The sequence below is a fragment of the Pleurodeles waltl genome, chromosome 3_1 (genome assembly GCF_031143425.1).
Source record: "Pleurodeles waltl isolate 20211129_DDA chromosome 3_1, aPleWal1.hap1.20221129, whole genome shotgun sequence".
In the NCBI taxonomy this organism is placed as follows: Eukaryota; Metazoa; Chordata; class Amphibia; order Caudata; family Salamandridae; genus Pleurodeles; species Pleurodeles waltl.
Genome location: NC_090440.1, coordinates 704,092,690 through 704,120,318, shown reverse-complemented (window position 1 = coordinate 704,120,318; position 27,629 = coordinate 704,092,690). Strand labels below are relative to the sequence as shown.

At 46.9% G+C, this 27,629-nt stretch overlaps 1 protein-coding gene across 3 annotated transcripts in view; it reads right to left on the bottom strand.

Moving 5' to 3' along the window:
* Positions 1 to 27,629, bottom strand: part of NHSL3 (NHS like 3) — a 179,661-nt gene that overhangs the window by 3,790 nt on the left and 148,242 nt on the right. For all 3 annotated transcript variants that reach the window (XM_069223387.1, XM_069223389.1, XM_069223390.1), the window contains exons 5-6: positions 27,229 to 27,342; positions 4,344 to 7,805 (exon numbers count right to left, since the gene is read on the bottom strand). In XM_069223387.1, the coding sequence (XP_069079488.1) occupies positions 4,344 to 7,805; positions 27,229 to 27,342 (3,576 nt within the window). The remainder of the gene's footprint in view (positions 1 to 4,343; positions 7,806 to 27,228; positions 27,343 to 27,629) is intronic.

Below are 27,629 nucleotides of genomic sequence, written 5' to 3'. Positions count from 1 at the left end.
TGGTGGTGAAGCACGATAAACAATGGGGGGGTGGGGGGGGCGAGTTTGTACACCAATCAATGGCTTCAAGAAGTCCAGTGCCGTTGGTTCATGATGCCAGTGCTTTAGTGACATGATACAAGCCTGGTCACTGGCGCCCCACAAAGTTTGGGGTGGGCAGTTTAGGGAGAGATGGAAGTTGCTACAGAACGGGGCCTATTGGGCGATAAATAGGGGATGTTTTACTACCAGGGTGTAATGCAAATTAAGGCATGACTGTGCAAAATGCAGGGTGGGTGGAAGCCTAGTGGTTTAATATGGTAATTGCCTTTTGGAGGTCTAAGTCAGCGAACAATAGTAGAACTATCAACCTACTGGTAGTGTGCAAAGAATTAGAAGTTGGTCAAAACGCAATACTGATGTAATTCATAAAAAGCTGGGTATAAAGGAACAGGAAGAATTGTGCATCTTTTTTTTTCTTTTCAATAGGCCGTTCAAAATGTGACCGTTTCCTACTTAGGTGTAGAGGCAACAGGGAGAACTTAAGGTGACAACATCTATCGGGACCTGAGGGCACTTTGGTTAATTACTTTACTGTGATGAAGGACACATCGCTAAAATATCCATCAGTACATGATGGTGCACTCTGGTGAGGAGTTGTAGTACAGATGCAGAGTTTGCAACATCCAATATGAAGACAGCTTTCAGACTGCTACTGATTCATCCAGGAGAGTGTTCACCGTTAGGCTTGCAGTTTGACATGAGGATATTTGTGGACAGGACGTTGCCTAAGGGGTGCTCAGTTTTTGCACACTGAGTTCTTTCAGTTCTTATTTGGGATGCGTTTTTACCGTTAGGTGATTTTTGTTTTGTTTGTTGGGGCCGAAGACTGTAGTTCTAGAGAGTGTCTAAGAGTGCTGTAGGCACCTGGAAAGATGAGCGGCCAGTGGCAGATTTAACTTTCTTGGATCTGAGTTTGTAGATGGAGGTCAGGGTGCCACAGAAACAAAGTTTAGAATATGTTCCAGTTAATGGTTAAGATTTAATAAAATGGAACTGAAGAAGGTGCTCCACTAGGCACCTTAACCTTGAATTTAGAGTGGCACGAGCAAGGAGGGTGGGCTTCAACGCAGGTTCGAGAGATGACCTAAGAGTTTGGATCACGTTTTGTAGGCGTTTAAAGGTGGAGTAACAATAGTGATACAGGATGAAAGTTTGTAGCAAGCACACTTTTTTCCGATGCTGCCGGTTCCGCACGCTCAGGCTTGTTTAGGGATAACAAGGGTGCGCTCAGCTTCACAGGTAGGGCTTTGCAGTAGATATATGGTCCTTCCGTCGTCCTCCCGACAGGAGGGGGGAATGTGCTGCTGCAAAGTGTCAGCACACCGTGTGTATGTGGAAGCAACAGATGCTACCCAGAGTCTGGCTCTGGAGCTGTAGACAGGCTCTGGAGTTGCCGGATGCCTCCAGTCCTTCACAGGCCCTTTTGTGGGTGCAGCATGAGTTGGATGGGATCAGAGGACAAGGGTCTGCCGAAGGCCGGCATCAGCTGCACTGGTCTGGGCAGTCATCATGGCGGCGCAATTCGCTTTGGCCTCTCTTTCTCATTGCAGTGGCATAGTCTGCTCTGTCCGGGCCACAGCAGCGCAGTCTACTTGGGCAGACTTCAGGACAGTCTCACAGAGCAGACTGCTTTCAGAGTCCGAGCAGCGCAGTCACACTCTGGCAGTGTGATGGTGCTGTCATTTTAGGCGTGCACTGGTCACTCTCTTTTGAATATATCTGGGCAAATGGAGCATCAGCTGCTTTTGCCTGCCTGATAGTCAGCACCTCCCGCGGGGTGGTCATTCTCTTTCTCAGAAAGGCCAGCTTTGAGGCACTTCAGGAAAGAAAGACAGCTCTTCCTTCTAGGTCAGATTCAGATGATGCCCCCTAAACGACGCTTCACATTCTGAACAACAGACTGCAGTCCTATCCTTCAGTACCACCATTTACCAAATGGCAGTTCTCAGGGACGTTAATCGGCAGCTACTTGCAGCAAAAGGATCTAACAAAAATTCTAATGGAAGCGCTCGCCTCTTTCCCCCCTTCCATGTCTAGATCTCCTCCAACCAGCTTCAGAATGTCAGTAAGACACTTCTGGTGTCTGGGAAAACTAACTCACCTCCATCTTGGGCACATGAACAGGTCATGGGATACAAAAATGAAGCCAACAGAACTCCATTATCCGGTTCACTCATACACACAATGTATGCACCATGAAGACCACACGCATACAAGCAAACATGTACTGGGACGTTAGCGCTAAGATCTGGGTTACAACATAGCAACAGTACTTGGAGGTAGGCTTCCAATCCTGTGAAAGATAAAAATGTTCTAGTCACAATTATTGAACACACTGTATGGTCCCACAGCTGCTCTACGTGCTAAGCCTTTGCTAGAAACGGTAGTTTCAAGTCTGGGACTTCACTCGGGTCAAGGGTCTTTGAGCACACATTAGATTGGCGTAAGGCTGGGACGAAAATCAGAAACTAGGATACCAGATACTCTCAGTCTGGAACTCAGGACATGGGGAACAAAACTGCACATCAAGCAGGGGACATTCTCATCTTAACTCCAGGTGCCAATCTTCTGGCCAAGGCCCAGGGATCAGTTAGCCTCGGAAGGTCAGGAACAATGGCCACAGCCTGTTTGCCTCGACGCCCCAAAATTCTCATGTAAACTGCTGGTTTGCCTCGTGAGTCATCAAAGAGAACTACTGGAATTTCAGTATGGCATTTTTATTACATGAAGCAAAAGCTGATAAGATTCTTGCCTGAGTAGCCCTGAAAAGAAGTCTTGCTTCTCAGTGTTCTTTTTGTTGGCTCTGCCTCAGAGCTTTGGGGCCCTTTTGCAAGGACACCTGTACTCTGTGAATGCTGCCACGGAAAGTAACATGTCTGACAGTGTCTGTAGCATGCTGGTAGATAGACCACTGCAAAGGCACAATCGTTTTAAAACAGCCATCCAGTGAAGAAAAAAAGTTATCATTAACCAGTCGTGCATCAACAGCAATCCACAGCATCTGGTATACTAGAAAGATACTTGGTTTGATGGCGTCTGCGTGATCTTTGAGATTTACTGTGACATCACTCACTGGTTGGCCCCTTCAAAATTAGAACACTTTAGGCCATGGCCTGGAACTTGTCGTTTGTAACGCAGGATTTCAGGTAGGTTCCTTTATTACCTCTGGTTCCAACATGTTTGTCCGTCCTGGTGGCAACTCCAGTTTTTGATTGGAAAATAAATGAAGGCCGTCAAAGACATAGTAGAAATAAAAAAGGAACACCTAGCTCATCAATTCTTCTCTTTGCAAAATTGAAATCCCTTTGGGACGCAGCCAAAAATGTGTAAGCAGCAAAATAAAGTAGTCCACAATGATGGCACCTGTAAACATGATTCAAATGACCCTAATCAGGAAAACAAAAGGGCCGCTGGGTAAGAAGCAGGAAAGGGGTCACTTCAAGAGTTGCAATCCTGAAAACAACACGGCTTGGGAGATCCAACCATTAAAGAACCCAATGAAAGTATGGGAATCTAGAATAAATGCCGGCCATAAAAACATCCCTAAACGCAAGGTACTTAAAAGATATTATCCGGTGCTCCTCTCTGCCTGGCCAAGTAAATGGACAGCACTGAAGAAGGTTGGCTTTAACTATACTTAGGTGCGGCTCTGCCTCCCCATGCCCCAGACTATCATTTCGTAAGTGCTAGGCAGCTTCTCTGGTACTCTCCAGAGCCAGGATGTACCAAGCACCAAGACAAGCAGAACAGTGTTGGAGCCTTCTTTATGTCATTGAGATCATACAAAAGGCTCAACAGGACTCAAATGCATCAGAAAAGGTGTGTTCTCAGGGCTGAAATAGTTGTGCTGCAGTACGTGCGTCTGGCTGTATGCGTCTCTGTGTGCGACTTTTTAAGTGTCTATGTGTGTCTATGTGTGGTTCCACTACATCGACAGAAGGGAGAATGCAAGTCAGTACTGAGGGGCACTGGCAAAACCGATCTCAGTACTAGGATGCGTTACATTTTAGGACTATGATACATTGGCAAAGTGGAGTGTACTGAGCATCCAGCGCGGGAGAGACAGGCCGGAGCAGCAGGCCAAGCGTGAGGCACACTGACCGACTCCACGCAGGTCTCAGTAATGAAGAGCTGTGGATCACAGAAAAGGTGCCGTGGCTGTGCAGTGCCACAATGGCCTAGCAGTGTGTGCTGGGGTTTCGGCGTGGTTCAGTACCAACAGTCTCTGATTACAGCCCAAGCACGGCAGAACATAAATGTATTAAAAGACAGAGCACAAACCAACTACAATTAGTACTCACCGTGTGCAGCTGGCGGTCCTGGCTGTGGATCCTGGCCTGCCAGTTGCACAGCACTGCCACCTTCGGAGGCTGGTTCTTTGGGTTCAGAAGACACGGTGTGAACTTCATCCTTGGATATACATGAAGCTTTAATGTCCTGGGGTGCAGACACTGTACTGTCCCCATCTCCGCCTGGCGCTTGGACCCTGGCAGGTGACCGTGGCTGAGTCCATGGCTGAGGACCCAGCGGTGACTTTGGGGATGCCGCCCATGGCTGGGGGCTTGTAGGCGACCTTGGCGTACTTTGTGAAGGCTTCCTGGCTACAGGCGGTGGGATTTTGCTGGGTTTCCTCTGCAGCACAGGTTTGCCATTGAGCATTTGGCTCTGCTGCACTGTGTCAGGGTTCCGGGGCAAAGAGTAAGACATCAGTTCAGCCACCAGGTTTTTCTGTAGCCCAGCCTGTGCTTCTGGAGAAGAGACCGGGTCAATAACAACTTTCTTGGGGCTCTTGGCAAAGATGAAGCTGGCCGTATTGGCTGGGGATTTACGGAGCGGTGAGGTTTGTCCATCTTTCATCTCACTAGACTCAGAGGTGGAAACAGTACGAGTCGGTGTTGCCAGTGTTGTGGAGGCCTTGAGCTGGACAGCTTGCGGCTGTGGGTTGGAAGGCACGGAGTCACTGTTAGGTGGGGGGGATCGCAGAGACAGAGATTTGCGGATAGGCTTCTGGGGGGCAGATGTGCTTGTTGGTCCATTTTGGTTCTCTAGCGGAGTCTTTGGTTCTGCTGGCGGATGCCCACCTGCCTGCACTGATCGCAGACGCACCATCTGCAGCAGTGAGGGCGTAACAATGGGCAGGTTGGCATCCTCCTTGGGTGCTTGAATGCTTTTGCTTCTTGTGATATTTTTCTTGGCCTCCGTTCCAGATAAGGGGCTTGTTTTTTTAAGACTCTGTGTGGGTCTTAAGTTCAGAGGAAGGGTGTTAAGTTTTGGGGCTACAGGGACAGCTGGGGGTACAGTGGCAGCAGACAGGGGTGCCGAAGGTGCAGGGGGAGCTGCAAATGCAGTAGAGGCAGGGGGAGGTGCAGGAGGAGGGTTTGGTGCGTCGGTGGTACATGAAGGTGCAGGGAGGGACGGAACAACTGACTGCAGGGCTGCAGGGGGGTTTTGCGTTAAAGGAGCATCAACAACAGTAGCTGGCGCAGCAGCTGATGGGGCTGCAGAGCCGGCACGTGCCGCATTCATAATTACAGTGGACTTATCAAGAACACGACTGCCAGAAATGAGTAACTGAGACACAGGAGCACCCGCTGGCTTGGGCTGCGGGGTCTCGCCTGCAGGAGCTGGCCGCTGAACCACCTGCGCCCCCCCTTGCTGTTGGATCCTAGATGATACTCTGGCTGAAAAGGAGGGGGTTACTGGGGCTGGAATGCGGGTGGGGGCTGGTTCTGGGCCCACCTGGGGAACATCAAGAGGACGGTCCTCTTTTAAGGCAAATGACTCCAGCTGCAGGCTGGAGGCAGGCGGGAGAGGGGTATCAAAATACTCTTCTTCCGGGGGAGGGAAGTCCGCCATCGAAAGGTCATGGTCATCAGGCACAGGGGGCGGGGGTGGTGGCCATGCGGAGTCTTTAGAGGGAGCCAAGGGGGATGTATCACTGTCAGATTCAGATTTTCTTGCACGTGGAGGGGGAGGATGGTGGGATGGCGGCGGGGATGGAGGGGCTGAGTGACCAGTCTTTACATCACCAGACACTTTCTCTTCAACAGTGATCAGCGGAGGATCCTGAGGCACTGGGACTGGAAATGACGGGACAGGAGCAATAACTTTTGATTTAGAAGGTGGAGGAAAGAGGGGAGCTGGAACTTTTGGGTGGGGCGGGATTACAAATTCCTTGGAAGATGCTGAGGCTGCTGCTTCATGGCGAGCTGAGTCCGAGGTGGCCGAGGATAGGGACGTTGAGGAGGATGAGATGGAAACGGCATTGGACTGAACAGCTTCAACTCTCTCCTGCTTTATCACCTGGGGCCTCCGAAGCCGTGGAGAAGCGGAGAAGTCCAACACCCCTTTTGTAGAGAGGGTGGGGGTGCCGCTCTGACTTGAATAGCCACTAGAGGGCGACGTCGTTCGCTCAAACCGTTCAGGCGAGTGGTGTTTCATTTCAGGGATGTCACTTGCTATCGGCTGCACCGCGGTTAAGATCTCTTTTTTGCCAGGAGATGGACTGGTGGATGCCAGGCTTTGAGAAATTTGGGCTAGAGCAGGGGCATCAGCTGAATAGGCTGGGCTTTCAGACCAAGTATTATCCGGTTCAACAGGCAGAGATGTGGTGAACACCTCATCCTCCTCTCCAGGACTTCTGTTCCCCAAGCGTCTCACCCACGGATCCTTGGCACCGCCAGATCCCGCCACTTTAGCGGGGGGCCGTCTCTCTGGCTTGGGTGGTAATCCCATCTCCCTCTGCTGCTGCAATGAAAAGGTCCTCCGAGGAGGGGCAGGTGGCTTTTTGCTCTTTCGCAAAGATACATTTCGCACAGAGGACCTGTCGCTTGCAATACTCATGGTGTCTGATGCATCAGCTCCACTGCCAATGCTGTAGGCTGGAGAAGACCGGCCACTAGGGTGAGCCACTGTCAGAAAGTTAGGGGAGCTGGGGACCGCGCTGCCATTCATCTTCAAACCAACTGAACTACCAAGGCTGAGCTGATCATCGGAGGGCCGGGGACTCTTGCCATCACCAACAGGAGTGTGGGAGTTGCTCTCACGGCGGAGTTCCCCCTTCTCATTAGGCAGTGTGCTGGTGGAACCACCTCGTGAGGAGATGGTGGAGGTGTTTGACATAATGGTTTCTGTCGACTGAGAGTGGCTCCAGTTCTCACTGGATGAAGAATGTTGCCGGCTGTGATAGTGACGAAGTGAGGACCGCACAGATGCGGGGCTGGCCGTGGCCAGGCTACAGCGGCTCAAGGTACGCACACTGTTACTGGTTAAAGCAATAACATCTACCATTGGTGGCAGGATAGCATTGGGTATAATCTTGGACATGTAGGTACCTTGGGGCGAGATGGACATCACAGGTCCCATTAGATCATTGTGACCGCCATGAGTGGTCAAACCTGGCACTGCCAGAGACTTTGGCCTTAACATGGGGGACATTTTCACACTTAACTTTTTACCAATGTTAGTGTCATCGTAGTATATTTTATGCATGTGTCTCTGGAATGCTTCATCAGCCTCAATTTCTTTTTGAGTTCGTTCACCCTCCAGGGCCTGCAAAGAAACATGGACACCACCTTCAGCTGTGCTAAGTGGCTTCATGCTTCCATCGACAGTGGGTATGAATACAACATCTTTCCCCGGCTCCACTCCATTCTGCACTTGGGGTAATTGAGGGTCCCCTTCTTTTTGTGAAGCCTGATGGGCATCTTGAATCTGGAACACTTCCAGAGCCCCTCTTCGGGTCGCCCGGAGGTTATGCACACCTAAAAAATAAAGAAGAGGAACCTGTTATCAGTGAAATTAAGTACTGGCTAAAGACATTTTCCATTTTAGGGACGCACCTGACGAGGAAAGTAAAAAGATGATTTTAAGGTATCTGGTACAAGTACACCTGGCTGTAAAACTATGTGACAAAGGGCTGATAACACAAAGTGGGGAGTGGGTTTTGCTGGTAAGGAACCTGGCCTTTCATTTCCACCTCTGCAGGCGAAGTCAAAACAACAGATGTAGATAGGATGGAGCAGGTCAAAGAGGCAAGAACACATTGCCCGATGGTTAAAAGTGCAAGACCTATTACAAGGAACTAAGAAATGTAAATAAGTGTATAGCGCATTAAACTATGAGTTTTGAGAATAAGCTTTCATAGGAACTTGCAAAGTCATAAAGGTAAGTGAAAGAGTTTGCTCCTAAACAAAGAGTTACTTACCACCAACAATAATTTTGCACAATGGCTTTCCACAGATACACATGCCTTGCATATCCTTGCAATGGTGTGTTTTGATCTGAAAGGTTTCCATATAACAAACTGTGGGCCTCAGCAGAGGGAGAAACTTTAACAAGATCTTGTGGACAACAACAAGTACCTTAGAATCTTGTAGGCTTTTTTTTTTATATCATTCTGCTTTGTTCATCCCTCAAATTAAAGATTCGCCTCCAAAATCCAGATTGGATGAATGTTTTGGTCCAAACTGACATTATAGTTCGGTGAAAATGTGAGATTTAATGTAACATTTTAAACTAAGAAAAACACTGAAATTAACCAGTTGTAGTTAACTGACAACTACACAGTGCATGGTTATGGTTATTCAGTTATCTCATTTCAGATGTTGTATTGATGTTTTCAATAATGTCACAGAACATGTCATGAGCGATGTAATATGCGAGGTCATAAGCTCTGCAAGCAAGGGAGCAAATTACAGTTACTTAGTGTAACTAGAACTATTGAATTTGAGAGGTTTTTTTAAGTTTAAAATGTTATGTTAAAATGGCAAATTTTCACCTAAATATAATGTCAATTTAACCGTTAGGTCTTTCAGTGAATTCCTAAGGTTTTTTTTAATGCAAAGTAAGCTATTATTACCATACCTACTAACACGGTTACTTTAACCTTTGGTTTAGGTGAACATCTATTTTTTTTTGTTTAAATGTAAATTCATATTTTAGTACAATACGCAACTATATAAAAACTACCTTGCTGTGTATAGCCTTCAGCAATGCACAGCGTAGTTTTGGCTACAGGGCCTGGCTAAGGCAAGCCCTGTGCCCAACCCCCAGCAGTGGGCACCCCATGCCGCATACAGCCTTTGGCTGTGTGCAGCATGGGTTAGTCACAGCAACAACAACCACCTGTAAAGACTCATGTCCCCCCCTTTTTTTTAATGGTTTTCCAATCCCGTGGGAATTTTGCAGGAGCCAGCGCAAGCCTGTGTGCTCCCACTGGACTCTTACTGGAGTAAGGGTGTCATTCTAGCTACCACAAGAGAGTCCCATTTGGACACCGCCTGACCATTTTTTTTTATTTGGCCTCAGTTGGGGTTTTTGTGGCAACTGCTCCTCTACCCCTCACACTCACACACATGGTCCAGGAGGTCAGGGTATCTCAACCCTGTACCCTTATACTTTTCTTCTTTACATTTTCAGGGACATATTCCCTGTGTCCTGTTATGGCAGCCACACAGTTTCTCTCCCCGTAAATCAGAGCACAAGCTCCTGTCTGACTCATGGGAGCTTCTCACCCCTGTGAGAGAGAGGCGGCTGATTTGGTGGGGGAGAAGACGACCTTCTGGACCAATCAGATTGCTCAATTGTTTAAAGTTGCATGCCAACAGGACACACACACACACACACGAGTCCCACGTACCCAATCGTACACATATCTGTACATTACCATTAACTTTGCAAAAACTACAGAACAGAATTACACCAAATCTTAGAAAGCAACTTTCTGGTTAAAGATCTAGCTTTCTGCCAAACGCGGTATAACTCTGTTCAGCCATTTAGGCAGTAGCAGAGTTTAAAGTTCCTATGGGAAATTGTGGGCCAATATAACTAGTGAAATTTTACCTGTTTTGTGGAGATTCTTGAGAAAGTGATTGCTTGGTAAGCGTCATGCATGGCTGTGGGTGCAATGTAATGGAGCATCTCAGGAATTCTAATAGAGTATTGTGTTTTAATGTCAACCTGCTTGCATACCAATGCCACATTATCAACTACCAACATTAGCGCCTTGATACCTGCAAGTTAAGTGTGCTTTACAAATCCCTTTTTCGTTTCCATTTCAAATTCACTATATGTAAATACAGAATTAAGAATATACGCTAACCTTGATGATTCATTTGTTGGTACTCGATAATCCAGATTTGATGTATGTGCTTGTTCATATTGCTGACCTACAACTTATTTTACTTTTTCAAGATGGCCAACACCTTGGTTCTAAACATGGCAGCCAAGCTTGCGCTTTACGACAACTAAACAATCCACACAATACCACTGCAAGATTGTCAGTTGCTGTTATGTTTAGTTGTATTTGTTATCGTGAGTACATGCCCACCGTGTATATGCAGCAGTCGGTTTTCTTTTTTCTACTTTTCTTCTTTTAATTTATCTCCCAAAGTTCTGTCTGGTCCATTTGATGTTTATTGAGGATTATGCACTGTAAATAATGCGGACAGGATATCTATCAAATCTTGGCAGATGTCCCGCCTCTGCCAAACTGCAAATCAAACTCGTCTGTGGCCAACAGGAGCCCCAAAATATTGTACGCAAGGTCCCCAAATACCCTTGGAAGCTTTTTTCATTAAGGGGATCTCTTTGGGTGTTCTTCCGCCTGATTACTGCATTCATTTGTACAGATTGTATAAAAAGTAATCCGAACCCTACCACCAGATGGCAGAAGCAGACAAAGCATGTGCAGGACAAAATATGTTCATTACCAAACTAGAGTTCAAAAACAAGAAAGTAGATGAGGAGTTTTTGCCGAGTGGAGCGGGCTTCAGGGGGTGTGGGGCATGGTTGAGACCAGAACATGGGGTGGGGGTTGTGGGGTGGCAGGCGGAGCAAGTAGTAATAAGTTAAGGATCTGAAAACAGAAGTGGACGTTCTCGAAATCATCGTTGAGATACCATATTGGGGAAGCTAACTGCATGTCACGAGACGAAACTGGAAGGCGAGGCCCTGTGGTTAAAAGTCGTGCCATGAGTCGGACAAAAATAAGTTATCTACTTCAGGAGGTGGTTCTCTTGCATTTGTGTCCTGTATAGTTGGCAGTCAAGATGTTAAGGGTAGGGAACTGCAAATAATGAGTTAGAGGCCAAGATATAGGAGTGGCGGGTAAGTGAGGCACTGTAAGGTCACGATAGGACGCTGGAGGGGTGGCTGAGGTTGCGATAGGACACGAAAGGGCGAAGTTCTGGAACTTGAAGTTGCAATTTGAGACTAGATGGGGAAGATAAAGAATTACAGGTATCAGTAAGAGGAGGCAGAGGCTTGATAGTCGAGCGGAGGAATGGAAGCAACCACAGAAAACTGTATGTTTTCATTTCTGTGTAAAACATAATTAAACATCGGTGGAAGCAATTATTTAATTATAATACTTTTTCTTAGATTCATAATTAAAATTTGAAAAATACATCAAAACGCACTTTTTTCCCCCAAAATTCCTACATTTCTGGAAGCAAAACATTCAGGGATAGCTGTACCTATCAAACTCATCACATCATGCAGTGGTCTTCAGAGACACGGGGCACAGTCAGGGCGTCGTTAAAGAGCGTTCTGGTATTCCGGATAGCGCATAAAAGCACTAGAGTGAGGCATGGCGCAGACCTAGCGCGCGCCGGCACAAAACACTCGTCTGTGTGCTGTCTAAACGCGCAGACCAGGCAGCATTGTGTCGGCTGTACTGGGAAGGTATGGTTGCCTGGCGGTCATAAGGCAGGCTAGTGCCGTCCTCCCCTCAAGCAGAAGTTACCTCAGTGGATTGAGGAGGAACTCAGAATGTAAAATCTTTCGGGGTGCTCTAAACCCCGTTTCAGCACCATGTTCCTAGGTGCACGTCTCAGAGGGGTGCTGCGGGGCCACTGATGCGCAGCAGGAATGCTGCTGAGGTAGCGGGCGATGTGCAGCTGGTTACGAAGCCTGACGCCCGAGGCCGCCCCCTCGGGACGGCGTATGCCGAGAATAAATCACCTTTCACCATGGAACCACAGAGGGCGAAAATGTCATCTCGTGTACTACAAAAGAAGCGGCTCTGTCAAGACAAACTCCTGCTGAGCATGGAGCGTCTGTCGCTTAACAAACGAACCACCACACCGACAAACAAGCATTTGCAATGCAATAGGTCTCATATTTGCCTGAGTTAGAGCTACTAGCGTTGTAAATGCATAACTGGACTTTTAATGCCACATAAATTGGTCAACCCTGCCACATAATTTAGTCCTTTCTGCTACACAATGTCAGTGGCCCTGCATATAACTAAAGCACGTCTAATACCTTCTTCGTCTATCCTCAGCAAAAATTTAAAATATTGCCCTTATTTATTCTATTTCTAATTTGAGGACCCCCAATTTAGTGTGGGGACCACGAGATGACCTAGACAGAAAGAGCACATTGTGTGGTAAGTTTTGTGCAAACATGTTTTGTCAAAGGAAAGCCCCGCAAAGCATTATGGGGTGAGTTTCCAAGTGCAGCGAATATTTCAGTATCTTGACTGTACTGCTCAGAACAGCCATTAGAGGGCGCCACTATAAAAATAACATTTGTGAGAAACATGGTCATGTAACCATATAGTCAGCCCCTAAAGGGCATAACCACCTGAAAACAGAATGGCAGAACGCAATGCAGTGTAACCATGTGTTTAGCCCCAAGAGGGTGTAGTGCATTACACATTTTCAGGCCTAGCAGACCTACTAGAATAATATTACAAACAAGGCCCTTGAAACACAAACAACGCCCAGCTGTAAAACAAAAGTTCCAACCATGATAGAACTTAAGAAGACACTGACTGGTAGGGGGGAATTATTTTGCAGACAGAGTGTGCTGTGCTGAACATTTTGATGGTGGTCCCATTGTCCTAGGACCACCACATGGTGAGCTATGGGCAAAAATGTTTTGTAAAAGTAATGCCCTGCGAAGCATTATGGGGCAAATTTCCAAGTGCAGCAAGTATTGTAGTATCTTGAATGTAATGCTCGGAAACTTGCCCCATAATGCTTTGCGGGGCTGTTCTGAGCATTACATTCAAGATACTACAATACTTGCTGCACTTGGAAACTTGCCCCATAATGCTTCGCGGGGCTGTTCTAAGTGCAGCAAATATTGTAGTATCTTGAATGTAATGCTCTGAACAGCCCCTAGAAGACCCCATAATGAGAATATCATTTGTAAGAAACATGGTCACGTAACCATATAGTCAGCCCCCAGAGGACATAACATGAAAACAATGCCAGAAAGTAATGCAGTGTAACCATGTATGCAACCCCTAGAGGGTGTAGTGTTTCACAAATTTTCAGGCCTAGCAGGCCTACTGCAATACTATTACAAATGAGGCCCTTAAAACACTAACTACCCTCAGCAGTAAAACAAAAGTTCCAGCCATGAGAGCTTAAAAATACATTGAAAGGTGGGATACACATAACCACACACACACACACACTAAACAACTCATCAGAATGAGACCTTAAGACACTGGAGATGCCCAGAACCTCGTGAACAAGGGGGAGCATCCAGTGCTTAATTTGATCTGGTGGCTGCCAGTGGGCATACATTTTCTGCAAGCAAGAGAGGGAAATACACACACAAAGGGGAAAGGTGAAGGAAGTGAAAGATGGAAAGCTTATAAAAGGAAGAAAGCAGGAACCCACAAAAGAGAGCTAAAAGGGGTACAGAGTGTCTGCCAGTGGATTAAAGAGGACAGGGGTAGATTCAAGAGTATGCAACCTTGCTATTCGGAGAATTCACATTTAATAGCACCGGAGTGTAACTATGCTGTATGGTATGGATTTATGTGGAGTGGCTTGGATCTATGTGTAATGATGTCAAATTATATTGTGTGGCTTGCAATTATGTGCTGTGGGGTGAAATTATGTGGGTAAGAGTGGAATTATGTGGTGTGGAATACCTTGGCTTTGATTTGTGTGTGCTTGAATTGTGTGGAGTTGAATGGAGCTATGTGTATTGGAATTATGTGGATAGGAATTATGTGGTATCGTGTGCAGTGGAATTATGAGTGGAATTGTGTGTCATGGGGTGGAATTATGTGGTTTGGTGTGGAGTGGAACTGTGTGGACTGTAATTAAGTTGAGAGGGGTGGAATTGTGTGGCGTTGAATTGTGTGATGTTGCGTTTGACAAGGGCCAGTAAAGCAAGTCAAAATGAGTGAAATGTAAGCGTGGGTAGTACTTCTGCCAGTTATATATTAAAATCTGCTATTGCTGAATTGCCAGTAAGGCGCACAAGTTTTACAGCACTTAAATCATAAATCCCATGTAAAAACAATGCTATAGGTGGAAGTGTGTGTTTAATACTAAAATCAATCTGGGCTTAGCAATAAAAAACGGAGCACGACATGCACAGAGTGCCAGTGAGCAACAAGGCACCATAAATATAAATTGGAACATACTGATGCAGAATAAACCATATTAAATGTATGTAGTGTTTTGCTAAATGTGCAACTAACAATGCCATAAAAGGCCGATAGAGCATCAGAAATCACATGCCCTTGATAGACAACATGACTGCACTACCTCGTGTTGTGTAAACGTCTGAACAGAAATTGGAAATTAAGGCTGGAAAAGTATTTTCTTTTTATTCTAACAGAATGAAAAGTCTTGCAAGCATTCTTGCCTCGCATTTCAAGGAGCAGAGCAGCCTGAGAAGACTTATGGCCCCAATAAAGGAGATGAGCAATGCCCTGTGTGCGATGTTGTGGGAGCAGAGCAGCCCGAGAAGACTGATGGGGATGGAGAGGATGATGATGGAGATGGTGGAGATGGAGATGATGATGATGATGATGGAGATGGAAGTGGAGGAGAGACATGCTAGATGCGATGCGAGGCTAAGCAAGTTTCAAATCATTGCTTCTAGGTTTAGCAATGTTCTCCCAGAAAGAGCATATTGTGGCTTTCGGGAGCACTGTGCTAAACCACTGGATGTTTCTTTTGCAAAATAAGCTTATTTTTTTAAACCAGAGGTAAACAAGGACAGCGCTGGAATAAAAACCTAACAAATGTCAGCGACATGGGAGGAACGGAATGCTGCAGTAAAACACAGGCAGCTACCAGCCTAAAACACCCTTAGTGAAAGGGGAGCACCAAAGAAATAACAAAAGTAGTCCGTCAAAGCAACAGAAAGAGAAACCAACGTGGTATAATACAGTAGTTGGTCACTGCTCTGAAACAGAAAAAGGAGGGAGAAAAAGGCAGAACTCACCACTAGCGAGTACAGATTTTTAAAGGACACTGCAACCAACAAATGAAATTGCTTTAAGCCATAAGAAGTACACTAAAAGTATACACGAGGTTGAACTCTTACACTCGACCTAAAAATGGTTCCTCCGTAATGGTACAGTAGCTTCACCCCACTGGCTCAGAGCCAGGAGCTGTAAGACAAAACAAGATTTGATTATTGTTTCATTTTACAGCTGCTGGGCTGGCCAGCATGTGCAGGGAGAGGTGGGACTGGACCATGGGAGGAGGAATGGTGTGCACTAAATGTGCATGTCAGTTTGAGTTGCACAGCCGGATTGGAGAAACTGCACAGAACCCCAGTGCAGTGTTTGAGCAGCAGAACAAGCAGCTCAAACCAATCTTGGTGCTGCTCTCATGCTAGGTATCGCATGAGAGGAGCCCCAGGATTGCATGGGGAGCCTGTGTTGGGAGAGCAGAGGAGCGCCTCGCCTGTGGTTGCGGAAAGGCACATTTTAAAAAAAATTATTTATTTTCCTCATCGTTCCTCCCCACTCAAGTTTTGCAGCTGTCACTGCTGCCTCCACTACAGCTCCATCAAAAACACCCCTGTGTGTGGACAGCCTCCTAACCCCTTTCAAAAGGCCACAACTCAAAGTTTTAAAGGAGTGCAACAACTCTAAACGGAGCTAATGTCGAGTTTGTACAAAGGCCAAAGGGCCTGTCATCACATCACAGAAATACAGGCAAATGCTGCTCTTACAGGTTTACTCGTGTTATTCCAAGCCAGATTTTCAGAATAGGTGGTGAAGTAGTGATGCGAGGATGCAGTAGTACCCCAAAAAATAACCGTGGTTGGGTTCAGACGGTGAACAAGTGAAGATATCTTTACATTTTGTGTTTATCTTTTTCACATTTGCTGCACCTTTTAAGACAAAAGGCCAATTCTCAGACTGTGTGTGTCTTTTGACTAATTGATGAAAATTCAGAAACTGGTGTTTACTTTTATTTCTTGGACTCCAATTTTTGATTTTGTATTAGTGATTTAAGTGACAATCAGCCTAGGGCAAGGCAATTGAAAGGAGAGGCTGTAAGATGTCCATTTTTCCCCCCAACACAAAACAGCATTAAAATACTTGTAAATAAACTATACACATATTTAAGAATATATTGGCAATTAGAAAAGCACAAATGCAGCACTTTTTTTGGTAATTCGGACGTGTGATGCAAAAAAAAAAAAAAAAATAGGATCAAAACAAATCAGAACACTTTACTTGGTGATGTGCAAAGGATAAATATTTGCTTATAAATATTTGCTGAAACCTGATTTCTACACATTGTTTGTGCACTATATATTTTTACTAGTAAAACTGAATAGCTATGCAAATTTAGGGGGTATTCCAATGGAAAATGTGCATTTTTTAAATGACAGTGTGCTACTACACCAAACTTTATTAATATATTTGCAACAGTATGCTCCAAAACTCAATACTGGATACATACCTCACTCTTACCACTCTCCTGCTGAATGGGTGTGGCTCATTTGCTATACCCGTTCCTCATGTAAGAGTTGGATTTTTCACATTCCGATGACTTCAGTGACATAACATTAATATCACCACCACCCCCACCCAATTCTGAAAACTGTTCCAGCAGTACTGGATATTCATGTGACGCACGTTTCTACATAGAAAAACTACTTTGAACTCTGAAAATCTGGCATCGTCTTAACTTTGCGGACCTCTCTTAGGAAGCCCCCACCATACAAAATGGATTTTGCCAACTTCACCTAAAATCCACTTCCTTGCTCTCTTCTCTTTGCTGTCACAATCTTCACCCTGGCCGACGACTCAAGCACGACAAAGACCCTCACCATCACCATCGCAGGCAGGGCACTGGAATAGTTTGTCAATTTTTCTTACCACTTGTGGCTAGGCCCCTAGTGCTTTGTTTTCCCCAAAGGCCCCTGAGAATAGTCACAGCAACCTCAGGCCCGGGCATGGGTCCAATTTTATTTTTACGTACACACCACTGTCTCGGTGATACTATTTCCTTCATTAGCTTTTCTTATCGCCTCTAGGTCAATCTTTCACAGATCTTCTTGTCCTTTCCTCCTTTCAGAACCCACTTCTAACCATCTCCAAGAAACACAAAATAACACATCTATGGTAAGAATATTTAACATTCTACGCCACATGTGCAACTCCATACATAACATACGCAACCGATATACTGTTTTTCTCCCACTCTACACAGCAGTCGCATTTTATTTATAGCAACTCTGCTCCCACACCACTACTCACACATGTCGCACTTTACCTGCCTCAACAAACCCACAAAATGCGTTGCAAAGCGGTGTATGATTTTTTCCCCCAGTATGTGCTAGCAGAAAGCAGTGAATGCCTTCAGAGCTTTTTACTACATCCTCTATCTCTCACATCACCATCATCCTACTCCAGCCATCTTAAGCATCCTCCCCGACTCACTGTCCTTCAAAAATGCCACCTAGGTGAATTTTTTCATTAGGTCCAGCACATCTTCCAGTCTGTGGATGAGTTGTTCTCTATGTTGGCAGCCATGCTGCCTGTTCTGCATCCACACAGTCCAGCCCTGCATCAGCTCCCGAAACAGGTGTCTCGACTTAAAGTAGCATTCGAGGCTTTGAAATCACAGCGAAATGGACAAGGGTTTACAGTCACAGGCAAAGCATCCATATTCCAGTTCATGGGCGACACGTGGCAAGTTGTGAAACCTTAAAACACAGGACTCCGCGGAGCTCCGCTCGCACCCCATCCCAGGGAACAGAGGGAAGGCTGGGTGCAGAAGCTCAGTCTGCCCATCAAAGGGCTCTCCCTGTCCTCTCGTGCTGGAACTCAGTGCGAGAGGCATGGCTCGGTATGCAACGCCAGTCACGCAATGATTAGATTTTACTTACGAGTTTTTGTAAACCACTGCTTGCCACTACTTACCTCCAGGCGGTAGATTGAGTGACTGGAAGTAACATAGTCCTGCAGATGGAAGAACCAGTTCATCAGTCTGCTGAGTTGGGTAAGTAGCTGGCAAGTGGTGGCATTCATTAATGCGGATTTAACAGCGTTAAAGCCCTGGTGAATCAAAAGGTGCATCTTGAGAGCAAGGCAGTAGCTGGTCCAAGCCATCAGAGCAGCTTGGCAGGAGTGCGAGCAGCAGGAGGCTGTATATGGAAAAAGTTAACCCCTACACTTCCCTCGCTTTGTACCCCAAACCAGAAAGGGACCGAAGAAAAGGTGCGAAATCTGAGACTAGAGATCAGGGTCCTGCTCACATTCCAGCCCCTCTAAGAGCACCTGGCCTAGTCGAAAACATACTGCCAGGATCAGATAATCTCCTTCACCTTGCACCTCAGCCTAGAAAGGGAGAGAGGGTCAGGTGTGAAGCCATACATCAAGTATGAACTTATGAAGACGACCTCGCTTTGGATTGAATGGCCAAAGCACACACTCACTATCTCGGACAGTCCATCTCATTGCCAACATCCTCTCCTCACCTTACCTTACAAACGTCTGTTGCACAGCGCTGGAATTTCTAAGGTGTCATCCTGTGCAAGCCAAGCCCTCACTGAGACTCCCAATCCAGAATTCCCTCTTACCCTAAAATACAAATATTAACTATTCGCGTATTTCACCGCTCTTCATGATTTATCACCAGTGTAGCGTCTCTGTTTGTACAGAAAAATATCCCACACGGTATTCTAGACTGAATATTCTTTGTAACTCTGTAGTTTGAACCACTGGTAGAACCGATAGAATTAAAACAAGATGCCCTCTGAGAGTTCGGCCTGACGTCTCACTGTTCTTGGAGAATTTCAGAACTCCATGTCTCTCTGGAAGCAAACCCTGCATAGTTGGCCATCTCATTACTGGCAGTATGGAAGGCCACTCTGGGATCCTTGAATAATCACTTAACCAACCTCGAGTTTCATAATCTGTCTAGGGGCTCTTTAATGTGCAAGACTGGGTAACCGAGTACAGCGTGGAAGTGGTCTCAATTATCAAGCAGACCTTCAGTTCTCTGTCATGGAAGAGGCCAAATTCCCTTTAAGGATACCCACAAATCCGTACAGTGCTTCTGCTGCCATGCAGTTTCATGTCCGAACTGCTTACCCGAGAGAAGCACTGTTCTTCAATCTGATCCGCCCATGAGCCCCCGTTTTGTGGCAGAGTCTGATGACTTATTGACCATGGATGGTTGGAGAGGACACATGTGACCGAGGAGGAAGTTTCTGTGTGATGGTGCTGGTTATGCTTTTGAGATTACGTTGCTTATCAGCTAATGCGCCGGTTGGCAGCAGGAAGTGGTGAAGAACAGCCTTTGCTGAAAGATTGTCTCCCCTTTCTGCAGGACGAATATGTGACGTTCAGGTCTCATGCTTGTGCAGATTTCAATGATTTCAGGGCAGACTCGCCCGATGTTCTTTAATTTCTCACCTCTTCTCACAAGGATCTCATATTCCAGCTAATGGCAATCGCTGCCATTACAAGGCAGACTCATCGGAAACCAACCCAGGTGGCAAAAACAGCAGCAACTGCATCCTTCGCTGGCTAAAAATATCCCCGCAGTTCCTGCTGACTCACCTTTGAGCGGCCTAGTTAGAGTAATTATGTTATCTGGAAATATGTATGGAAGGATCTTGTGAGCAGAAGCGTTCTTAAAATACTTCAGTCAATCCTCCTCATTGAGCCACGGATATATCCAGGCGGCATATCGACGTCTACAATGGATGCCGGTGGCCTTGCACGTTACATTTTGTGTGCGGACACTGGATATTTGAACATAAATGCCAAATGGCTCCCAGCTAAAAATGAGTGGCTACCGATCCGGAAGGGCCTTTAGAATTTGGACATCTGGCTTGGCTTTTCCAGTAGTTGTAAAAACTAAGATATGGAGTTCGGGACAAAACATCCTTTGTCTGGAATACCTCCCTCAATCCTTGAAGCTGATGGAGAATAGAGCTGTGAAATAGTGGTGGCTTCCACGATATCTCCAGTCGTAGCCTCCAGGAAGCTGCCTGCCGGGCAGCAGTACAGGTTGGCTTGGTCTGATACTGGTTTCCTATCCTCTTACCTCTGGATGTACAGGCCCTGCTCTCTCTCTGGCGATATGCACAATATGTAGGACTAGATGTCCCCAGCCCAAGGGTTTGTCCCATCCTTTGTCCATGGGGAGGACCTACACAGCTCAGTATATCCTATGTGCACTGTACTGATGTACACTGAAGAAGTCATTCAGAGGCTTGCCCAGCCCCCCTAAAAAAAACGTGTTTTTATTTTACGGGGCCAAGACAGAAATGTGGTTGGTGCTGGAGAGGAGTGGGGCGAATGAGGGCGGAGCCGGGGTTTAAAGTCGGGACCTACGTTAGATCGGCATCTCCTTCGTAGTCTGTAAAATAGCACCACGGCTGTGACAAGCACAACTCCTGTGTCTGTCCTTCCTTGCACACCCCAATGAAGGTGTTCTGAGCACACAGCTACTCCCTTGGCCTAGTTGGAACTCTGCATTTCTTGGCCTTCCAAATCTCTTTCACAATCTCCCAAGGACTGAGTGCGGCTATCTCATGCCCACATAAACCATGTCCTACTGGGCATGATGTACAAGACTGGCCGCTGCCAAGGGCCGAGAACAGTGCGGAGTTCTCAGTCATAGATTTGAGGCGTTTATCGCAACAGTACACAGGCACTGCCTATGTGTCAGTGGCTTGGGTCAGCGGGTCATCCACCAGGTGCTCTCAGTGTCTCTGTCCTGGTGGGAATCTCACAGTGGTGCCGAGAGCTGTTAATGTGGAGTCGCGTAAGTCATGCACAATCCTATCAATGTTGGCACTAAAATGCTCCTTGATGCTGGAAGATAGCTCTGTGTCTTGAGTGATCACAGCAGAAATCTAGGAGTAACCTGTAGTTCACAAGCTTTAATACCACGTGAGTTAGATTAACCTTACACCCTTCTGAAGTGGAGTAACTGGGAACCATTGATGTCGTAATAAATATGTATAATTTGTATAACTCATTACTACTATGATTTAAGACATCACTGGCCACTACCGACGTCGGGAGCGTCGATAATTGACCAAGCGCGGGTAAGGTCTCGAAGGTGCAACCCGCACCGGTGCGGATCCGCGCACAGATCCATGCACGGATCCGGAGGTGACCTCAGTGGTCGGGGCAAAAGTCACTGGCGCGGAACCCAAAGACCCCTCAGCCGAACCCCTTGGGCCCGAAGGTGCCGTATCAGGGTTGGCCCACCCAAAGATGAGGCACATGGCCTTGTAAAACTCTTTCAGTTGGATGGGGGTCGCTCCAGTTCCGGGAAACTCGGGGAAGCATGGAGTCGACCCAGATGCATGCTCAGAGGATGGAGGCTTAGTGCGTGGACACTTGTCCCGCGTTGCGTTGGCCGAGCGACGGGGCGAAGTCGGACAGCGATGAGACTTCTTTGACTTCTTCTTACCTTGACCCGAGGATTTCAAAGAAGACGAGTGGTAATGACTCAGTGACCGATCTCGAGACCTTCCTCTCGAGTGAGACCGGGACCTACGCAGAGTCGAGTGCCGGGCTGCCATTAGCTTTAGGGACTGCTCCCTCAAAGCCTCCGGGTGCATGGCCCGACAGTCTGAGCACAACTTCGGGTCACGCTCGAGGCACCACAGAAACGCAATGAGGATCCATCACCGACATCGCCCAATGGCAGTATTCACAAGGCTTGAACCCGGTCTTCGGGGACATCTCAACGCACCAAAGTCGTACACAAAAGACCTTGACAAAACGGTCTAATTCGGCGCAAAAAATAGCCTAGGGTAGCTCTTCTTTGGATCAGAGCGTGGCGCGGAAAGAAAAAACTGATGTCACTGCGCAAGGGCGGCGTCTATGTACTACTCCCCACGTCATCACGGTGACCAAGACGCCTACGGAGTCGACCAACGCCACCTACCGACGCACAAGGGTATTCCTCAAAGAAAAATCTCTGGATCCAGTCTGACACCTGGGGAAAAAAATCTACGGTAAGGAATCTGCAAACTAGAAGTTTCTATCAGATATGGAGGACATGGGCCTCCCAAAGGTCACCCCCATGACAGCGGATGAAGTTGCGTGAAGTGGCCAGAGGGGAGACCCTGCACGAGCTCCTGAAGGGCCTGGGTACCAGGTGGTGGGGCTAGATGGATGTCATACTGCTCCAGCAGGGGTTAGAGCCAGCAGGGCCGGTTCTGCGTTACCCCCTAATATTCAGCCTGGATATATTGGTAAGACTTGGCTGGTGCAAAATATTAATCCATTCAGGCTTTTCCACTGTAGCCGGGGAGCTGGGATCCTTATTCGTAGATCCATGCCATTCCAAATCACAAAAATGCGAACAGACCTGTCTGGATGCTGGGTTGAAGTAGGGGGGGTGGGTGGGTGGTTACTTGGCATGGGGAACATCCAATAGTGGTCTCATGGTAGCTTCTCCCAAGCCTCCAGGGGCCAGAGCTAGAGGGGTTGGGGAAATGGACAGCTGAATGCCCAGAGACACTCTTGCTTTGGGGAGAGGGGTTTAATTAGACTGTCCATGGATCACGTGATGCAGACGGAGGGCCACCTAGGGATGACCATCGACTATGCTCTTTTCTGGGGGCCCTTGGGTTGGAAGTCCTTTGACGAGCCTTCCACCCAGGTGACAGACAGTCCCCACACGAGACCAATGTGACACGTTCTTTGGCACAACTAGATTATTTTCTGGTGCCTGGGTTCGCAGAGATATGGATACAGAAACACGATGTACCTGACACATGGCATACCAGATCATTTTCCGATTAGTACGGAACTGCGGTCACCAGGACCCTTGCGCTGGCCCTGGCTGGCTTCTGGAACTTTGGGAGCTGATGGACTGGGCCATCCGTGGTAATGTTCAGAAGGTTTCCAACAGTTACTTCAGGGGAATGTGGGATCAATGTCCTTAGTGGGCACTTTTAAGGAAGCCTTTAAAACAGTTATGCAAGGCCACCTGATAGCTCATGTGACAGGAAAGAAGAGGGACAGACTTCGAATGGTAATTGAACCAGAAAAGGAAATGTCAGACAGGGAGGCAGGATATGTGGCAGCACTGGACTCGGCACAGGCGCTGAGCCTAAGCTGACTTCGGGGAGGAATATAGGCACCAGGACATTATACAGAGCACAGCATAGCACAATTTACCAGGCATGGAATACGGCCTGGAGATGCTAGCCTGGCTGTCTAAGAAAGAAGAGGGTCAACTCTGGATTCTGTCTGTTCATATGTGGTGGGGGAAGCTAGCGGAGACACCTGCGGCCATAGTCCAGACCTTTACCAGCTACCTGAAGGACCTATACACCTCACACCTTTATGGTCAAGCAGAGGAGGACATGTGCAATTTTGTGCGAGACTTTCCAGTGACACAACTCAGTGGGAAGGCCAGAACCTTACTATAGGCTAAATTCACAAGGAGAGAAATCGCAGAGGCTCTGGTCCAAATCAAAAGTGGGAAAGCCCTGGGTCCTAATGATTTTCCTCCTGAAATATTTAAATGCATCAAGAATAAGGTGATAAAACATCTGCACAATATATACCGCAAGGTGAACTCCCTCAGGATCTCAGGCAGGAAATTATTGTGCTAACCCATAAACCTAGGAAGCCTTCAGAGGAGTGTGCCTCATATAGGCCGCTATCCCTCCAGTATGGCGACATAATTATTCACAAAGGTGTTTGTGAATCATCTTTTGCAGGTGACAGATGGTATAATGGCTCTGGACCAGTCACGTATCATGCTGTACAGGTCCACGAGACAAGCTCTGGTGGCTTTTCTGCTGCCTTGCGTGACGTCTTCAGGAGAAGGTACTACTCTTGGCGTTGGGACGCTGAGAAAGTGTTTGACTCCTTGGAGTGGCCCTACCCGATAGCCCTTCTAGAACGAATGGTCCTGTGTACCAGAACTGGGTAAGTCTCTTTTATTGTGGACCGATGGCAAGAGTACAGCTCAATGGCACATTGTCAGAGGAATTCATGTTGGGCAGTGGCACCTGTCAGGGATGGTCCCTCTTGCTGCTGCTCTTTGGGGTGGTGCTGGAAACATCAGAGAACTGGATTCAGTGGAATGCATTGCTGTGCAGCCTCTGATGGATGGAGACAGGGAGGGCGTGGTCCCCCTAAATGGGAACATCATCATCCTATACCTCCCGGACCTGGACAAATCCCTGCCACGTATCATGGAGATCCCGTGGATTGTCGGCTCTACACAGAAATGAAAATCAACCGGGAAGAGCACACAGCACACTCATTGACTTAGTGGACAACATGGGGTGGAAGGCCTCTTCTACTGAAGTGGGATGCAATTGGCTTTACCTATTTGCGAATATATGTTTTCACTGACAGCAAAAAAAATTATGATAGGAATTTGGGGCGAATCATACAGAATTTGCACAGCAACATGGAACACTGGCACCAGCTCTCCATTTCCTCACTAGGAAGGACGGCCTTACATAAATGACTTACCTCCACAAGTTACTCTATGTACTGCAAAACTCAAAGTTTGAGGTTCCCAACCAATTAGGTCGGAGATGGAAGTGAAATGACAGGAGAAGCCACTGGTGGTGGGAAAAGGGCCAGGTGATTGCGTAGATTTTCAGAGAGAAGCATTGTTTGTTGTGGAATCGAACACATGAGAACCGGAGGGTGAAGTCCTAGACCTTCCAAAACGGAGTCATACAGGGTTCCTGTCAAAACCAGCTACTAGTTATATCTTGTATATCTACACGCCCGATAAACCGCAGATCACGGTTGTCTTATGCCATGTTTTACACATTGCTTATCTGTGATATATATACAGACAAAAAAAAAAAAAGGCATTTTTTTTTTACTATGAAGCGGTATGGGTTTAACCAGTATTTCATCAACCTCAAAAGTGTCATTTTTGCCTTGCAACACTGAGTTCGTCCAGATTGCCCTGTTGGTGTCATCGGCGTTGGTTTGCAACTAGCCCTTGCTCTCATTCCCTCCCTTTTTGTTGTTGTTCTTTCACACCTGCAAACCTCCCCGATCTGTGCTTACGACTTTACTTGAGAGCTCTAAACACCAGCAAAAATGCTAAGTGGATGGGTACTACGCCATGCACCGGAGGCCTCAGTCCTGATGTAAGTTAGAGGAGTATTGTTTTGTGATTCGAGAGGGCTCTTGGCTGTCTTTGTCCTTTGCACCTCCTTCGCACCCAGCCCGGTACCTTTGACAGATTCGCTATAACACAATGCTTCTGGAACTTTCGGCTTCACCTCCCAGCTTCCTTTTCTCAGCACTTGCTAGGTTTCTTACACAGAAAGCAGCATGCTATTCTAGTCTGGGAGGTACGCTGACAGCGTCCCAAGAGCGGGTTACAATACAACGCATAAGGAATGTTTGGGAAGGTTTGAAGTGGACTCTGCGGCATGTTCCCTAGCAGGCTCTGTCCCCACAAGATACACCAATCCGTGGTGGACGAGGAAGAGAGTCATGTTCATTGGACATCTTGTCCTACTTGCCTAGGAATAAGCAAGATGCTACAATATTTCACAACCTAGCATCTTTTGCCAAAGCGCTCAAGAAAAGGCACACGAATGCTGCTTAAAGCGACCACATGCTAACAGGAACATGTTACTTCCTTCCAATGCGCAGGTCCAAATGTACTAAGGGTGACACACACACCAGGGAAATCATATGGATTTTGGGCCCGTGGGCCAAACAGATGCTGGGGGCTCCTGTTCACAACAGCTTTGAATTTATGATCCGATTTCGACTCTTTCATGGGCTCTTTGACCAGGTCACTAACAGCGCCGAGGCACACTACTGCAAACTGTAAATGTGTTTACGTCTAATATGCAGGGAATAGCGAGTTGTGTTTTCAATATGTGACGCGGCAGCGTCTCACTAATATCACTGCAAATAATCTCTGTGACGCCCTCCCATTTCTCATACGTGAGGTCCGGTTTGGATCCAAAATAAACTCTTTTATGGATGTTGCATGAAACAAACAGAGCATGTCTCTGCAAAATGTCCCTAATAGACTCTCACACGTCACCCATATTAAAAATAAATTAAAGGAAAACGGTAATTAAAACAATTTCTTTAGATATTGCTCAAGGCAATCGGGGCAAAACAGAGCTTGCTCTAGAAGGATGGGTGGGGGCCTGAAAGCCTGTGGCCCTGGGCCAGACCACTTTGCCCATGGCCTAAAACGTCTCTGCCACACACAAGCGCACAGTTTTATGACCGGCCCAGCTAAACACACCATTTTCCTTCCACCAGGCCCTCCAGACACGAAAGAAAAGCAGTGTAACTTAGCACAGTTCGAGCAAAACAGTGACACCGTCGTGCAGACAAAAAGATGAGACGGTAGAGAGGCCAGCAGCCCCTATAAGATGAACCGAGTCGAACCCATGTTTCTGTGCTGTACGCAAACACACCGCGGGTTTACAAAATGTGTGGAGGGGAATTCAATAATGGCAGTATGGTCTCCTGCCCCCGGGCCGTGCAAATCTGTACTTGCCCAATATGAAAGGGGCAGTCGGCTGCATCAGGGCTCTGCAGCACTCCTTTACCCGGCCAGCTGTCGCCCTTACATGCAAAATCCTATGCAGATGCAGTGGAAGCCGTTTGCAGGCAATAATCAGACAAGCCAGGAACACAAGCGATCCTGCCTCACATTCCAAAGGCAAAGCGTGCCTTGGGGCAGAGCTCACTTTTCTTTCACACCCGTCACCCGGTATTTTACAGATTCTCCTTTTAAAGCAGATGTGCTCTGGCACGAGCCATACTTCAGAAGCGTTGCTTTAAATTGTTTAAACCCCCTCTCCCCTCAAAAGGCCGCCTCATTCTTCAGTGTTACCCGGGCACTGTAAGTGCTTACCGAACATTAGACGAAGCGTAGGCCAACATTTATTTATAGAACAAAATGCACTGTTTATAAAGATGCCCTATGTCACCCTGTACAACGCAACCAAACCTGCCCTTACCCAGTTCCTTCTGGATGTGCTGAGGGATGCCAACCACTGTGGTTCTCCGCTCCTTTCGCTTCTTTCCAGACCGCTCGGATTTCTTGGAGGCGTCATGAGGTCTAAAGGTAGACCCTACAAATACCCAAAAGAAATTATGTAAAAATGCTAAACAGGTTTTCGAAACAACAAAAAGTAGCAGTACAAGACAAGAGAAGGTAAGTAAACGGAGAAATATAAACAAAAAGTCATAAATAAAGCAGGACCCATCGCAACCTAAAGCTCTCAAACATTCCCTAATGTCACATATGAACATGAGTGAGTTAAATGAGCTAACTGAACCTCAGGGGACAAATAACAGTAGTGAGATACTGCCAGAACCACAGAGAAGAGGAACAAGAACCATCTCACCTCAAGGGCTG